This window comes from Loxodonta africana, chromosome 3 (assembly GCF_030014295.1).
Source record: "Loxodonta africana isolate mLoxAfr1 chromosome 3, mLoxAfr1.hap2, whole genome shotgun sequence".
Lineage (NCBI taxonomy): Eukaryota > Metazoa > Chordata > Mammalia > Proboscidea > Elephantidae > Loxodonta > Loxodonta africana.
This window is the reverse complement of record NC_087344.1, coordinates 155,869,713-155,886,855: the sequence shown is the minus strand read 5'-3', so window position 1 is coordinate 155,886,855 and position 17,143 is coordinate 155,869,713. Positions and strand designations below refer to the sequence as shown.

Genomic DNA, 17,143 nt, shown 5'->3' with positions numbered 1-17,143 from the left:
TTTACTATCCAAGGAGTCCTAGAGAGTTCAGGAGTTTTTAAATAGTGCCCAAAGCCAGCTACAGCTCTTCCTCTACTTTAGATCAAATGTGGCACCCACTCAGAAAACCTCAAGTGGAGGAATTTTACAGCTGCTGAGAAAGTCTGACAAGATAACCCCACTGCTGTCGAGTCAATTCTGATTCATGGCGACCCTACAGGACAGAGCAGAACTGCCCCATAGGGTTTCCAAGGAGTAGCTGGTGGATTCCAACTACTGAGCTTTTGGTTAGCAGCCAAGCTCCTAACCACTGTGCCACCAGGGCTCCGACAATCAGGTAGTACTTAATATTTATTGGACTAACAGGTTTTTGTATATCATATGCCTCTGGAGGTAAAGAACATCTAAGGAAACTTGTCCAGATACACCATAAAAGACAGAAACACCCTTCACATATGAACCGAAGATTATATAACTTACCTATCCCCTCTGGCACATAGAAAGCAATCGATAAATATTTAGTAAATGAACGTTTTTCTTCTATTGTTTCCATTATCAGAGCACTGGTTGAAAAGTAGAGTGCCAGCACTAAAGGTATTGAATGATACTGTGCATTCATTTTGCCTCATGCAGCTCCAAAATAAAGCATGTAGTTTTCAAGCAGAATAAGCAAAAAACAAACAAAAACTCTTAATTTGATCCTGAAAAGGGTTCACAGCAGAATCCTGTAAATTAGGCAATTTGTGGAAAGATGAAGTACAATACCATTTTCAAAACTGGGATTCACAAGCAACTTTAGGGAGTTGCATAGAATGACCAGTAATAAATCCATCCAGTCACTGTTTGCAAAACACCGTTCTAAACACCATTGTTTAGAATGTCCACAATAATTTCAGACCTGGCTTCTCCTTCCACCTCTCCCCATCCACACACCTCCTCCATTAGTCTGGCTAATTCCTATGTGTGTCTCGATGTCAGGTAAAACTTCAGCCCTTCCAGGAAAACTTCCCTCTTTCCCCAAACCAAGAAACACCCTGTCCACATCTCTGTCATTGAATATGCCACCATATTATCATTACATATTTATGTATCTTTTGCTCAACAAAGACTCCTTTTTCTTAAGGGAAAAATAAGTCTTAATCAGTTCTATTTGTCTACTAAGCCTGAGCATAGTAAACCCTTAATAAATATTTGTGGAATGAATGAACACATCACAGACATACAGACTTTAGGTGTGGATGGTGATCAGGTGGAGGTACACTTAATGTGAAAGTATAGCTGGAAATAGTGGGTCTTAAATGGAGTTTGGTGAAAGCCTTGATGAGTTTGATGTGGCATGGCGGAGGGAGACACAGAATGCAGATAAGATGTAAGGTATGAATTAAACTTCAGTACGTACAATGGAACCCCAAATGAAGAGATGTTTCCCTGGACATAGTAGAGACCGTGAACACAGGTACCACTACAGAGAAACATGAAAATAACTTAGGAGGTTTGGTCCTCTTGGTCAAGGACCTTGTCTCTGATCTAAATCTAGACAGTCCCAGCTGCTACTAGACATTACAGGGTTGTCATCACCAATGCCCTATGTGCACTGCAAGCCTGGTGTCTCACATTCCAGCTCCTCAGTGCCATGCAGAAGGACTAAGCATTTCTTACCAAAAGCAAGAACAGACTCTTCTGAAAGCAGATGCAGCGGAAGACTCCCACAGCAGCCTCTTACCTGCTGATTCTGATAGGCTGTGACCGTGGTAAACACAGTCTCAGGAAAGTTGAATGTTTTCACCCCATCCCCAACAGGGACAGGCTTGGTGGGCGAAAGGTCGCTGCTGAAGTCCTTGCGAATCACATGAACTCGAGGCTGGTATTTGTGCATAGAGTGCAGAATGATCTGAAACGAGAAGGGGAAATATATCAAGGCCGGTTTTAAGGTCCTTATGTCTCTTCAAGCTCATGTGCAAAATAAACCAGAAGATAGAAGAACTATGGGAAGACCACAGGTAGGGAATGGGATGCACAGGAAACGTGAAATCAGTGTACACGTCCATTTGTTGTTGTTGTTGTTTGCCAGCGAGTTGATTCTGACTCATGGTGACCCCATGTGTGTCAGAGTAGAACTGTGCTCTATAGGTTTTTTAAGGCTGCGACCTTTTGGAAGCAGATCTCCAGGCCTGTTTTCTGAGGCATCTCTAGGTGAGTTCAAACTGCCAACCTTTTCGCTAATAGTTAAGCACTTAACTGTCTGCACCACTCAGTGACCACTTGCACATGTCCGTGGCAGGAAAGATTAGCATTAGATAGATAGCATTAGACGGAACCGTAGAGCAGGTATCTTAATCTTGGGTGGTGGAGGTAACAGGTTCGCTTTGATTGGATAAATGCTAAATGGCTGTTCTGGTACCAGTGAACAACACTCCACTAAAAAGTCTCAGAACCTCTTACATGCGACAAATCATCTGCTCTGACTTCAAATTTTCAGCATGGGCTCCTGCTGTCTTTAAATACTACAAGTTATTGTTTGGCACTGCTTGTGTTTCTGGAAGTTCTCTTATGTCATATGAGAATAAACGTACACATGTGTCCCTTCCCTCAGAAAACTGTCATTTCCTTGAAGATAGAAACCATGGTTTTAGCTTATTTTCAGCCTTCTCATAGCACTCAGTATGGATCCTGGCATTCAGTGAAATCTCAGGACCTATTTTACTGCCAATAATAAACTAGAAACATTCAGTGCTCCAATATGCCTGGGAAGCCTTAAGACCTAGTCCTTTCTCACAAATTCATAAATTCCTTGACCAATCAGCCAAAACCGGCACTTCAGATGTTTCCCCTAGGTTATTGCTTTTTAAGTTATTCTACTGAATGGTGTAATTTCTTTTCATGTTGTTTAATTTGTCACGTGTTTCTGTCTTGCCTCCCCAACTGGACCGTAAGACTCTGTAGCATAAGGAGTTTGTTGGATACAACATTTTGTCTGATGTATAGCAGATGTTTGTTAAATGCTTGATTTGTAATAAAGGAAATTTCACTAGAGGACAAAAAAAAACTTTTATGCTCATTCTTAAGACTTAAAATGGCATTGAGAGTGGTATTCTACCTGTCTGAAAAATTCTTGGACTAGTCATCTCTAGAGTAAAAAGGAAAAGAGGGAAGAAAGGAGAGATAAGATTCTTTGACTCACGTGTCCTTGATCATCCAATTCATTGTTGGTCAGCTTGAGTTTGTCAAAACTGACCACCTGTCTCATCCAGGTGTCTCCAGAAGCTAGAGAATCAGGGTGGATATAAACTCTTGGGGGCACAGGGGAATCAGCGTTGCCTGCCACCATCCACTTGGAGCTGTGATACACATATCTGAGATAGAGAGGGAGAGAGGAGAATTCAGAGACAGACGCGAAGAGGGAAGAGAAGCCAGGGAAACAAGTAGAGATAGGAGAGAGGAAGGACAAGAAGAGATATCAAGAATAGAGACGTGATGGGGGTGAAACAGGGAAAATGAGATAGAGATAGAAATGAAGGAAGAGGTGGTTTGGGGGAGTGGTTAATGATCAAAGCTACAGCTCTCGTGAAATAGACATTCTCACAGCCCCTCTCTTGCCACATACCCCTGCGTGCATGCAGACATCTGAACCCACGTGTCGGGCAATGGAAAAGGCATTTTACTGCAGCCTTTCACCTTTCAAATGCAAACCATACAATCCCTTGGCCACTTGTTCAAGATTTGGTTCCTTATTACAAACATCGCCCATACTGTCTTGTAAAACACAGCCATGTGCAGAGACCCTCCAAGTCTCTCACTTGTTAACCATTTACTGTAAGAATCTGAATTCTGAGGCATTTCTATGAAAATGGAGGGCCTTTGCCTTAGTGCAGTCATTCCCAGAAAGACCACTAAATCTTCCCAGCTAGTGCTCTCTTTGATGAACTTAGCTTTGAACTTCATTATCTTCCACATTATTTTCCCACAAGGGTAATGGAAATGGGATATTCTTGGTAGCAAAGAGGTCAGTTTACCAGACTTTGCCAGTCTCTCCATGAATCTGTCTCTTTCCTGCTTCTCCATTCTAAAGGACCATATAAGACCTGACCCTGGCAAACAGAAGCTCTCCAAATCACAAATCCTAAGATCCTCTACAACAGATCTGAGGTACCCCCTCTCCTAAGTCTTACAATCGAGACCACTTTTTTCTTGGCCAGCTCTCCCTACCACCATATTAGTCCTGGCCTTCCTCATTCGTCTCTTACCTCCAAATGTAAGGATTTATGGCTGAGGCCTCAGACTATAGATCTTTCAAAAACTATCCATGACTCACTGATTTAACTGAGACCTCAGTGGTCCATGAAGCCACTACTTGTTTCTGAAAGGAGCTATGAATAAGCTACCCAAGAGACCTGGAGACTTTGTGGTGTTTTAATGATTTGGAGAGAAAGTTATTTAACAACCTCACTCACAACCCATATTAATGAGCAATAATTCTCTCTAATTAGATGTTTGTCTTGAGGTCTTACCCAACTCTATTCTTCCTCTACATCCTCCACAAGGTAATCCGTCAAATAAATGATCGAATGTACTACACTGCCCTCCTCGTCCTTTCCCTCTCCAAAATAAATCATTCCAACTCATTTAGCATTCATAAACTCAATAATTTCATTTCTTAATCACTTTCAAGGCTAATTGAATTAATTTCAGACTTAAGATCCACTCAGTTTTTAATCCCCTGGGAGTCACTATAAAAGTCTACTCTCTATGAAGACATAAGGAAGATTCCAGACCAAACCATTATGGAGCTCTAATTTCCTACATCTAGTTACTACTTCCTGCCTGGTACTCTGCCACAGGCCATTGGCATATCCACCATTCTTCATTCCCTATGCAGTGCGCTGTGAAAATGCTTAATCTAATGAGTTTAAAGAACCCTCTTGGAATGCTAATGATGTCCACAATTCCACATCCCATAGTTACCATTACCTGTATCTTTTATTGTCCACGGGCACAATGTCCATTGCTATGTAGTACTGCTGGTGTGGATCCAGGCCGGTGATTTTCACTCTCATGGCAGGAAACATTCTCCTATGAAGGGGAAGAAGGCAGCAAGCTCAGCAATAAGCGATGGGGGAGTAGCAGAAGTAAATGCTTGAAGAGTCTCTTCTTATTAGGAACTTAAGCACACCAGAGCCCAATGTCCTCTAATTCTCAAAGTTGGTGGATTTTTTTTACGTTGGAAATTATCACTATAAAATATGCTGGGGACTTGTATTGCTGAAATAGCACCTCTTCTTAACTTAAATTGACCAATTTGATGAATCACACACTCATAAGGCTCATACTATACCCTGTCTTGGTCTATAAACACATATACAGCTAGTATAATTCCCCTCTTAATAACAATGATTGCCCAATATACATTCACTACATTATTAGTTCGGAAACTCTGGTGGCGTAGTGGTTAAGAGCTACGGCTGCTAACCAAAAGGTCAACAGTTGAATCCACCAGGCATTCTTTGGAAACTCTGTGGGGCAGTTCTACTCCATCCTATAGGGTCACTATGAGTTGGAATCAACTCAACAGCAATGGGTTGGGTTGTTGGTTGTACATTATTAGTTAATCTTTAATGTGATATATACACGTGTGTAGATATATGTATCTGTTACACACATACATTGCCAACTAGACTATAATATTCTTAACTAGACTTAATATTCTTTATTCTTAATAAGAGTATAACATAACTTGCACTCCTCTTATTACTCAAAGAGTTTCTCATTGTAGGTGAGAAATATTTTTAATCGTGTGAGTCTATTTGAAAATGATTACTCTAAAAATAATCTCACAAGAAAAGAAGAAAAAAAAGGAAGGTACTATCGCCTAAGTTGTTGGTTCTTATGTTTTGTTTGGTTTTTTTTTTTTTTTTGGAATGCATAAAACTGTATAAAATTTTCTGAGAGTTCTCAGGCTGTCAACATGTGTGTTAGAGGAAGAACCCTGCAGAATACAGAGCACATAACAAACGAATTCTAGTGGCCTCTGGCAATACCTTGCCTCTACCACAATAGCTTGTTAAACTTGCCAAAGCAAGCAAGGTCAGGATATGGCACTTTACAGCTACTCTCATAACTGAAGAGAGGAGGAGAGGAAACAGCCCAAAAGAGGTATTGAGTTTCCAGAAGTCCAGAGTAAATTCACCATTCTTCTGTAACCATGAGAAAGAAGAAAAACATCAAGCTCTTTTGTATGTCATTCACTTACGGGCCAGACATAAAAACTGCTCAGTTCAAAAATTTGGATTGGCTTGAATGTGCTCGTAGGGACTTGTATACAAAATGCTGCATTAAGCCTAACCATCTGGGGCCAGTTAGTCGAGCTGGGCAAAGCACAGTGCTAATGAGGTCAAGGTCACAGGCTTGATCCACATATAGCTTAATTGGCTTTGCTCCATTTCACGGCCATAGACCATACCCTGACCCCAGGCAACCATCTTATAAATATGCACTGGTTGGGTACATGTGAGGCTCTCTGTGCTAGTCACGCACTTCACTACTCCTCCTGGAACAGCAACTCAAAGCTCTAATGTCTTCTGGCAGTAGGTCAGTGACATCATAACCTTATTAGAGGGAAGGCACAAGGGGGAGTATAGACTTTTAATATTGTTGATGGCTAAGTTTTTAAAAATTCATAAAGAATAATATGTAACCATTCCCACTTTAGTAGTCTTCAGAAGCTCACATTGGCATATTATTTTAGATTTTCTCCCCCTACCTCTGCAAATTTAACTATAAAGGCTTATGTTTTAGTTTTCCCAAATGAAATTTGATGGTGGGCTACTCATAATGACTAAGTCTAACATTCAGTATGGGTTAGGCACTTGGAGCCACATTAATTCTTTCCAAAAACTTGGGAATGTTGATCTATACTTATAAGCACAGGTTGTGTAATTTCCTTCTTAATAGCAATGATTTATGATTGTCCTGTATGTATAAATGGTTAGAGAGCATCTTACCAGGGACGGCAAGATCCTCTCACTTGCTACCTGAGATAAAGAAATGGGGTTCCTCTCAGCCACCTACAGAGACTGTGTTTCATTGAGAGAGATGGATTTCTTTTCTTGATGGCTTCAAGAAAAGGAGGTAGATGTTTTTAAATTAAGTACCTGTTTTGTTTGAAGCACTTACTATAGGACCTTTAGTGGAGAAGCTACCATCTCTTACCAGTACCCATGTTCTAAAATGAAAGAGTTGGGTGGCTTCGATATGAATAAGTCATTTAGCTCCATAACCTATAAAACAAAGGAATAGGACTAGATAATCCCTAAGATCACCTCTGCTTTAAAATTCCATGCCTGTATTTCAATTGTCTTCTTAAAGACTTACCAAAAGTTGCCTTTTTTCTTTGTCAGCACTTTAACAGTATACCAAGTGAAGTCATAACTCTGGAGAAAAACTAGTTTTTCATATTCCACAAAATGAGATGTAGGTTTGGCTTTAACATTATGACTAAATTTAGGCCAGTTCTTTTGTCTTCTAAACCCATTAATTCCTCCAAGCACCTCTGTCCATGGTGCTGATTATACTGATTATGTCGGTACATGCAAAGATTGAAGGTTCTACAGACTGCAGTAGTTCTGAATCAACAGAACTACAGTTTGGGGTATGGGAACAGGCATGTGGTAACTAAGATTTTCTGCAGAGGAAGGTCAGGAATCAATGCATAACTAAGGTCTAAGAGAATGGGAGTTCAAATTAAAATTGAAAAACTGCATAGGAAGGAAAATGAAGTTCGATAGAAATCAACTGGGAGAGTGGAGAAAGGATGGAAGAAATTCACAGAAGAAAAATCCTTCTTTGCATGTTTCTGAGGTGATACAGAATTATATGAGCAGAGTGTAGCAACAGCAAGAGGCTGAGGCAATCCAATACAGAAGCAATGAGTATAGTTTCTAAACTTAAACAAAGGACTCCAATATGACTAAGAACAAACTGTATGACTATGTTGAGGAATATCTAGATGTATTCACATATAAAAGTAAATTTGTAAAGACAGAAATATGGAAAAGAAAATGCTGCAGAAGAAATCATGAAATGAGGTCACAGGAGAGTTATCAAAAAAGTGCTGAAATGAGCTGAATTTACAAAAGTGTAATTTACTGAGTGAGAAGTGTGATACCAGGAACAAGAGTTACTGGAATACACATACCCAATGGTACTAAAGTGAACACCCACAATGAAAACTGGAAAATCTTATAGAAAAAAAAAAGTAATATCTCCCCTCTCACCAAACCAATCCCCTACCAAAAATTAAACAAAAAAAGAAAAACTTTTTCCTTGAATTGTTGTTTTCTTCCAAGACTTAACATCTCAAAATGTAGAAAAGGAGTTGACTGAAGCCCAAGCAATGAAAAAGAAACAATACTGAAAGTAACTCCTTCAGAGTTGCTCCTCCTAGGAAGCCTTTTAATGGTTTTATTCACTACTAAAACTTAGAGAAGGAAGAGGGTTCCAGAAGAAATAGAAGATGAACATGGTTTCATGTTCCTTTTAACCTAATGTTTTTGTGGTATTATATGTTTTGGAGAGGTTTCTCTATATGCATTCAAGTAAACTATTTAAAGTAAAAAATATATATATTTTTTTACTTTAAATATTCACATTCATGCAGATAGCTTAAGAGCAATGAAGCAGGTCTTCTTAGGTCTCAATGAGACTAGATTGACTTTGAAAATATTAAGTAGCATAATATTTTTTGTTTAATTTCAATTAACTATTCCTATATACCAAATTTAGTTTGTTCCAAATCATTTTCATTTTTAATCCAAGGCGCAAGAACTACAACCATTTCTTAGCCCTGAATTATAGTTAAGAACATTGTTTTAGAGTCAGACAGATTTGTCTGGAATTCTGGAGCTTTCCTGTTACTACCAAGGTGGCCTTAGTCAGGTTAATTAACCTCTTTCATCCTCTGCCCCTCATCCATAAATGGGATGATAATATCCTACTTCACAGAGTTGCTGTGAAGTTTAAATGAAGTAATTTGTGTTGAGTGTCCAGCTCCAAACAGATACTTAACAAATGAAAATTAAAAGATACCAAAAACGAGTAACTGAACTAAAAGTGTTTATTTCCAGAGAAACTGTGTTTTTAAAACTTTCATCACACTAGTTAAATATTTTGCAAAAATTTCCTCCAGATCGCCATTAACTTTTTATAATAATTTCAAGCCAACAATAAAACACAAGGGATCCACAAGCAGGGCTCAAAATATGCACCAAGCCCAATGCTTACAAAAATGTCTGACTGCTTTAAATGCCTCAGAAGACGCAAGCTGTTGCTTGGGGAGCAAGCTATGTCTTTTGAAAACGTTGGATGGTGAAGTAAGCACTTGCTTTAGAAATGTACCTTTTAGCTGCTAAGATACCAAGGGCCTCCACTGTTAGCTAAACCGCATCTGTAAGTGAGAAATGTTTGTGAGGATAGTGGTGATTTAGGTTTGAGTGGCCTTGGGAGGAAAATAATAAAATCATAGTAAAGACAACAGGACCACTTTACCAAGATGTCTAGATGCAGGAAACTGAGGGCAAGCTGCTTTGACTCCACTGACGCTACCACAAATAAATGAAAATATGTCACAGCTCCTACTTCTGCTCTCCTTTCTTTGAACGTGGCCATGGAGCATGTCCTTACCTGCCCGCTTTGGTGATGATCATTTCAGTTCCAATGTCATGGAACCTCTTCCAGAGGTCAGCACATTGCAGCTCCACCTGAATCTCCTCCATAGAGGACATGGTGGCAGGCACAGGGCCTGCAGCACCGGAGGTCAGGTCCCGGTGAGTGTCGAAGGAGCAGGAAGTCCGCTCGGTGAGCACCTCAGAGTCTGAACCAGTGCTCTGCTCAGAATCTGCAAGAGGAGCAATCAAGCCTTAGGTGAGAAACTGCTGAGCACCCACCCTAAAAAAATGTGTGTGGGGGGTGGGGAGAGGGGTGAACAAAAGGAGGCTTAAAGCTGGGGTGCTCCAGAACACAGCACTCAAGGTATTTTATTATTTTTTTTACGGTTTGTTTTTGTGATTTACGACCTTCCTTCAAGTTTTGTGTTTCCAACACAGCATCTGGCATTTTAGTAAGTTTTAGCAACAGCTGAAGAAAATTGGTCCACAACAGGCAATGTGAAGAGTACTAATGTCACCACATTGACGAAAATGAGGCCAATTGGGGTGACAACATAAATAAATGCCAAATTAAAAATAATAATTACAGCCTATCTCTCCAAATCTACATTAGACTATTTCCCTGGGGCGGGGGGATGGGTTCAATGCTAACAACAATATTTTCTTTAATTTCGTACCACGCGCCATCACTGCCCATCAGGCAGTTATTTTTAAACACAGCCATTTTCCCCCACTTACATGGCCTGGCCATCAAAAGGAATGAAAAGTTGTTTGGGATCTTTAGAAACACTTTGTCGTGTATTTGAGTAAATGGCTTTTCCTGAGAGTCCAATCAGGCCATTTTGGGTGAATAAAAAAAAAGTCTGTTGTGAGGCAAGGATGTAAGCATATGGAAAAAGTTACCCAAGAAGGCAGCTGAAACAAAGGGAATAAATGAGTTCAGGAGACACCTTGATTGGTTTCTGAAGTATGTGCAGAGGGGAGGGGTGATCCAAACAGGAAGGTGGGATCGAGAACAACCAAATAAAAAGCTGGCATGCTGAGCCAGATGACGGTCCCTTCCTGTGTCTTCTGTGCTCAAGGAGTGAGGCGGCAGGAGGGGGAGGGGATGGGCATAGACTGATGAAGAAGACCGGAGTCAGATTTACCAAAGAAGAATATTCTTTAATTTTTTAAATTTACTTTTAGGGACCTGATGCCAAGAATTGAATGTCCTACGATTTTCCAAATTCAGATTAAAAAAATTATCCAGATTAGCTGCTATAATTTTCTTAAATTCAATGATGGTGCAAGCCAAGTCTAAAAACCTGTTTCTCTGGCCCTTAACACGCACGACTCTGATTGCTTCTCCTGTAAATAAACACAGCATAAATAAAGGTTGGAAATAGAAGTGTCTCACTGTGACAACTGACTTTTCAATGTTCTCAAGGGTCACAGGTTCTTGAGCATCAGTCCTTGGCAGTAGTGGGATGAAGGAAGGATGGAACAGAATGCCAGACCATTTTGTTGCCATTCCCACTTACTTGTAGCAGATTTCTAGGTCTGTGATTAACCCATCCCACAATTCCTTTATTTTTCTTTCCTCCTAGCCCTGACAGATTTCTCCCTAAAATCCAGGCAGCATCTCTGGCAAGAGTCTCCCACAGCTTCACCAAAGCCCACAGGAAGCTAAGGGCCCACAGGGAGCAAAGTGTCATTGCTCTCCATCCTCCCCATCTCCCCCTTCCCTTTTGAAGGGCATTCAGGTCCCTACAGAACTGCCCCAAACTCTTAAATAAAGGGGAAGTTTCTGACCAAAAACTTTAGTTTATCCACAACCACTGCCCCCAATCACCATCTTCACCAAAGAAAATGAACAAATGTTTTATAACTAGGTTTTGGATGTCTAAGCATAAAATTTTATACCTTGGACTAAACAGCTGTAAGATAGGAGCTAATTTTGGTCTCCTTCAAGCACAAAAAAATTGGATCTGCTTTTCTAAGACGAGAACTGCTGTTGACGGACAAGGCTCCATCCTAGGATGACTCTATGTGCTTTTCAGTAGCAGGGCATTACATCATCACACACTCAGTCAAACATAGTAGCTCAGCTTCCTCAGACACGGATTCCCAAATCTCATTTTCTTTCTGTGATATCCCAGGAGTTCCTTACTTATCACGAGTACTGTGAATTTGTCAAAAATTTCTTAAAACAAGATTTAAAAAAAAAAGCCTTGCCTATCCTTGAGAGCAAAGTGTTACAAAATCTCCTCACCAGACAGCATTACAATTATGTAAAAGTTGGAAAGAGACACTCTGAGTAGGGCCCACCAGATATGTTGGACATATGATTTCCCCAGTGTGTGTTTAAGAACAGAGAGGGAAGGGAAAGATATCACTGTACTAAGTAATGAATATTTAATGGAAGCCAAGTCCAGGCTGGGATTGGAATAGGGACTACAGCTGGTGAACTAGGAAATAAAAGACCATGCTATAAACTCACTATGTTATCTGGAATAAAATGGCTAATCAAAACATGACTGCTAAATGGATAAATGAATAACCTTAGACAAGTCACTTAACCACATGGGCCTACTTTCTCACTGTGCAATTAAGACGGATTGAACTAAAAACGTTCAGCACCTCTTCCACCTCTAATGAAGAAGAATGGAAGAATCCTCTCTGATGCAAGTCTCAATGGTAACTCAGGCAACTTCAGTTAGAAGCATCAAATTTAAAACTGTATAAGCAAGACAAGCTAAAGAAAGAAAAAGAAAGACTGGGGGCCCGGAATCATATTATTATAGAAGTTAAAGAATTGAGTGGGTGTTCTAAACAGGTTTGCAATTTAAATCAAATCAATCAAAAAGCACCTATCAGCATATGGCCCTATATGAAGTTCCAGGTAGATAATTTGAAACAGAAGTTTCCCAGTTAGTATTGATTAATTATGTGTTTATTGAGTGCTTACTATGTGCCCAGCGTTGTGCTAGAGTCTGAAAAATACCAAAGGACTCAATGGGGTCCTTCTTCAAGGCACTTACAGTACAAATGGAGACTAGCAGCACTCACGAATAATCAGAGACTAACACAAATACTACCACACAGTTTCCCATACCATTACATATTGCCTTGGATGTTCCATAGCATCTCAGAAAAGACAGGGCTTTAAGAGGGCTGGAACTGTCCTGGGAACTCATGGTTAGTAGGTCACCTCTGGGTAGTAGAAGTCTATGGAGCATAGGCAGTATTTGCCTTTTAGAAGAGAATTTTCAGAGACAGTTATTTGTTTCCCTAGAAACACTCTGAGGTTCTTGATTCTCATTCCTTCATAAAATAGAGCCCAGTGATGCTTACCTACAGAATGAAGGCCCCCGTCCACATTTTCAAAAACATGAATACACTGTAATTTTCCATTCTCAATTGTTTCTTAGATATGATGATTGGAAAATAAAATTCATGTTATATTTTATATTTTTTAAAAAACATCCAGATTTTATTTTAAACCTCCAGAGTTGTTCACTCCATGTCAGAGGTAGCTACAGTACAATACCCTTAAAATAATAATTTCTGAGTCAAGATCAACAGTCTAGATAAAAATAAATTTTAACCCTTCGTAAAATGCATTTGTAAATCATAGTTATATTACATATTCAGATAACCAGACCAATAATTTCAAGTTGAACAATAAGCTATTAATCAGAATATATAATCAAGTTACCTAAGCCAAGAAGAAATACATAGCGGGTTATTGCAATCAAATCAGATCACTCATTCAGAAATACAATCATTCCCTTGAAGATCAGAAAACACCTCTTTGTTTTCAAGTGCTTTTATTCTTAGCAATTTGTGACTTCCTGTCTTAAAAAAAATAACCATTAGGAGCTCATTTGGATGACCCAGAAAGATTCTTTTCCTGTCAGATGCCTTTATGTGTAGTATTTTAACAAAGGACATTTCAGTAAATCAGGAATATAAATGATAAATTTACACATAAACAAGGAAGTTAAACATGAAAACTTAGAAACTTGCACTGAGCCAGTTACATCTCACTGGAGAACATGGTGTGAATCACAGGGTCAAACCAACAGATCTATTCCCATCCAAAAAAAAAATAACCACAAATCCCTAAAAGGCAGATACTAACTATGGAGTTCAGAGTGTCACCCACTATCTCCGACCTATTTATGCTTTTATAAAATGGATACTATAATACTAAGTTCACACAGAAAGTTGAATTTAGCTTAGAGTGAGTTCCATTTTCAACTCATGGATAAGGTACTCTAAAAAATTCAGTAGCAATAATAAAATAGATTCTTAATTTATATTTTACATATTATTTATCTATCCTTTCAATTGAAAAAGCAAATGTAGCCTTTATTTTTATGTCCATTTTGTGGATAAGGAAATTGAGGCTAAGAGAAATTGAAAACTAACATGGACTAGAAGGTAGGTCTCCTGCCTCCTGATCTCCCCACGATCATACTAGGTTCAACCCTGGCCATGGCCATAACAGCCAGTAATTCCATAAAACCAGTTGCCATTGAGTCAATTCTGACCAATGACAACCCAATGCGTGTCAGTAGAACTGAGCTCATAGGGTTTTCAATTTTTGAGTTCCAATTTTCTTAAATTAGATGCACAGTGCCATTTCCATAAAACTAATTTTTCAGAAGCAGATTGCCAGGCCTTTCTTCCAAGGCACCTTTGCCTTACTCCGACAACTGACCTTGCAGTTAGCAGCCCAGCACATTAACTGTTTGCACCACCCAGGGACTACAGTAATTCTGTAGCACCTCTCAAATATTTTGACCATTCTTACAACTAAAATGTCTTAAACACATTGATCCTGCCCAAGTCACTATTCTGGTACCCAATTTCATTAATATTTATAGCACAGGACATGCACATTTAACTAGAGGTACTATAAAGTTCCTTTTAACTCCAACATTTAATGGATGGATTAGTTGTGCAGCTTAGAGACCACCAGGTCTAACAATAGCAAATCGACCAAAATAAATTGATTTGGTTTTCAAGCAAAGAAAATGCCTTACATTACAATGTACTTTAATTTTAATGAACAGTTAATATCAAAATTAGACATTACTAAACAATCTTCCAGGTGATCTGCATCTCCACTTAACATATACTTTTTGAGGAGTTAACCATTATTACAGTGAACAAAGTACATTTACTCCTGGAGATCTGCTACTCACCAAGAGTGAAATCTTGGAAAGTCTCCTCAGTTCACTGGGCCTCAGTTTCCTTATCTTTACATGGCGGGGGGGGGGTGGGCTATGAAAGCTTCCAGCTCAAAAAATTATATCTATATTTTTCTGATAAAACAGAATCAAATTATTCTGTTTATAGTAATAGTATTAACTTTGAACAGTAAGAAGAGTATGAGCCCACAAGAACTATCCCAACTAAAGAGTTAATTTAAAAAAAAAAAACACAAAACCTGTTGCTGTCGACTCAATTCCAACTCATAGTGACCCTACAGAGAGAGCAGAACTGCCTCACAGGGTTTCCAAGGAGTGGCTGGTGGATTCAAACTGCCGACCTTTTGGTTAGCAGCTAAGCTCTTAACCACTGTGCCACCAGGGCTCCAAAGAGTTAACGGTGTCAGGCACTATGCTAAGACTTACACACACAACATCATTTAATACAACACACCTAACAGTTACTATTATTAAATCCATTTTATATATTATTGATGTTATAGTCCAGATTACATCGATTCTGCCTCCTAAGGATTTTGCAAGCATATGGGACTACATTTAATTTCATTTTTATTTCACCAAAAATTTCTGCTTTCTATAAACCAGGTTATATGCTAATGTGAAGATGAATAAAACGGGTTCTTGCCCTAAAGGAGCTCACAGTCTGGTAGGAAGGACAGACAAACTGTTAAAGCAGACTGACCGCGAGAGCTGCTCCAGCAAATGCAGAAGCTTAGGCAAGCAAGTCAATAATGAGAGAATTAAGAAGACTTTACAGGTTGACATTTGAATATGGACTTGAAAAATAAGTTTAATACCAATAAGAAATTATGGGGAAAGAATTTCAGGTAGTGGGAACAGCATGAGTAAGCACTTGGAACTTTCAGGAAATTACAAGCAAACTGCTATGGCCAGATCTGGGATACATGAGGAAAGAGAAGAGAAATGAGGGAGGAAAGCCATGTTCACTTCACCTGAATGACTATTTATTGAACATTTACTATGTGACAGTCACCCTTCTAGACTTTTGAGATACACCAGGAAACAAAAATCTCTGCCCACGTGGAGTCTACATTTTAGAAGAATCTTTGATGCCATAATACAAAGCTTAGGCTATGTTCTCTATATACCAAAATTTTCTTTTAAAGCAAGGTAATGATAATTCCGTCTTCCCTTCCAGACCATGAATTCCACAAGTTGAGTTTAACGCTTTGCCGTTACATGATGAACTTTAACCTGGTTTAAATGTTGGTAATGGGTGATGGAAGGCTACTACAAAATCATGTAAGCAGTGTAGAATTTTCTGAAATTGGATGCACAGTGCCACTTCCATAAGACTGGACCTTGGTTGCCATAGTTTCACCCCCCCAAAATAAAATAGTTTGAAACAATAAAGAAAGCCCTAACCCAGATGATAATCAAACACTTCATCACTCTTGTTTACTCTGACAAAGATGTACACAAATACATTAAGTGGTATTTCCTACCTGGTGCTGGTAGAGCAGCCACTCACTCCTTGGTCTACTTCCTGGAGCCCAAAGTCTCTAGAACCCATGACTCTCACACAGCCATGTCAGGGTTCCCATTCATACCAAGGCAGCCGTCAGAAGCTTATAACCCAGGCAGCACTCCCTCTACCAGGCTCAGGTAAACTCCTGTTTCCAGAGTACCTCTGCAGTGGAAATTGGTTCTAGGCTGTCAGATTTTACTAGGTAGCTTAAAGAAAGTTGGTGATGAAACTTTTCATAGAATAATTCTAAATATGGCAGAAGCAGAGCATTTGGCACTAACCTGAGTACAGACTGAGCCCAAATTTGATACCCAGTCCAGAGCTTCAAGGGAATGAATTATAACCCAGGTTGGATTAAACTAAACTTATAATGATAGCAAACACTCAAAGAAGCCTGGTAGGTGACTTTAACACTGGAATGGAGTCTTTGGGCTCTCCATGCCCTTCAAGTTCTATTTGGGAGAAAGGGGGAGGTAATCTGAAGCCTGCAATTCCTGTGCCAATAAACCAATTAAGGAGACTAAGAGCACATATCTCTCCAGCTGCCTAGAGCACTCTCCACCCGACAACCAGCACCTCTCTCTGTGATACATAGAATCACAGTCAAGGACTCAAAGTCATTCTCTGAGATCTAAGTCTTTTAAAGAGGCTTTGCAAAAAAGTAAGCGTGGTAGTTTTTATGTTTATTTCTTGTTGAGCAGACAAAGTCTCAATGTCATTACAGTTTCAACCTCTAGTGCTCCAGTATGCTTTGAAAGCACGATACTAGGCACTTCGTATCCCTTACACCATTT

General features: G+C 39.4%; 1 protein-coding gene across 1 annotated transcript in view; it reads right to left on the bottom strand.

Annotated features, from left to right (window-relative positions):
- The window catches only part of TBX15 (T-box transcription factor 15), a 122,865-nt gene that overhangs the window by 49,890 nt on the left and 55,832 nt on the right, over positions 1-17,143 (bottom strand). The window contains exons 2-5 of the mRNA XM_010589612.3: positions 9,655-9,868; positions 4,948-5,049; positions 3,161-3,332; positions 1,703-1,870 (exon numbers count right to left, since the gene is read on the bottom strand). Coding sequence (XP_010587914.2) covers positions 1,703-1,870; positions 3,161-3,332; positions 4,948-5,049; positions 9,655-9,868 — 656 coding nt within the window. The remainder of the gene's footprint in view (positions 1-1,702; positions 1,871-3,160; positions 3,333-4,947; positions 5,050-9,654; positions 9,869-17,143) is intronic.